Here is an 832-nt window from a genome sequence, read left to right on the forward strand (position 1 = left end):
GGAAAAGCTGGGACGTGCCAAGTATCTGTCCTCTATAGACTTGACCAAAGGCTACTGGCAGGTTGCTCTAGCTGAAGAATCCAAACACCGCACTGCGTTCATCACCCATATGGGCTTGTTTGAGTTCAACGTGCTTCCATTTGGACTTCGCAACGCTCCAGCAACTTTCCAAAGGCTAGTCGACTCCCTGTTAAGGGGCTGTGGAGACTTTGCGGTAGCCTACCTAGATGACATTGCGATCTTCTCTGACTCCTGGGAAGACCATCTGAAACATTTAGAGACTGTCTTTCAGCGCATTCAGGAGGCTGGCCTTACAATCAAGGCCAAGAAGTGCCAGTTTGTGCTGGAGAGGGTGACCTACCTTGGTCATGAGGTAGGCCAAGGGACTATCACGCCTTTGCAAGCAAAGGTCGAGGTGATTCAGGACTGGCCAAGACCAAAGTCCCGAAAACAAGTCCAATCCTTCCTTGGCTTGTCGGGTTATTACAGGAGGTTTGTACCACACTACAGTCAGATAGCAGCTCCTCTGACAGACCTCACGGGTTCAAAGAAACCCAAAATAGTGAAATGGACCGAAGGGTGCCAGGAGGCTTTCGACACCCTGAAGAGAGCTCTGACATCTGATCCAGTCTTGATGGCACCAGACTTTGATAAACCCTTTACTATAGCCACTGATGCTTCCGACAGAGGCATTGGAGCTGTCCTGATGCAAGAGGGCCCAGATGGCTTCCTACACCCTGTGCTGTTCCTCAGCAAGAAGCTGTCTGCCAGAGAATCCAACTGGTCCATACCAGAGAAGGAGTGCTACGCCATTGTCTATGCCCTAGACAAG

General features: G+C 50.7%; 1 protein-coding gene across 1 annotated transcript in view; it reads left to right on the top strand.

Annotated features, from left to right (window-relative positions):
* LOC121929090 overlaps positions 1–832 on the top strand; it is a 3882-nt gene that overhangs the window by 2308 nt on the left and 742 nt on the right. The window contains exon 3 of the mRNA XM_042464406.1: positions 22–807. Coding sequence (XP_042320340.1) covers positions 22–807 — 786 coding nt within the window. The remainder of the gene's footprint in view (positions 1–21; positions 808–832) is intronic.

This window comes from Sceloporus undulatus, chromosome 4 (genome assembly GCF_019175285.1).
Source record: "Sceloporus undulatus isolate JIND9_A2432 ecotype Alabama chromosome 4, SceUnd_v1.1, whole genome shotgun sequence".
Lineage (NCBI taxonomy): Eukaryota > Metazoa > Chordata > Lepidosauria > Squamata > Phrynosomatidae > Sceloporus > Sceloporus undulatus.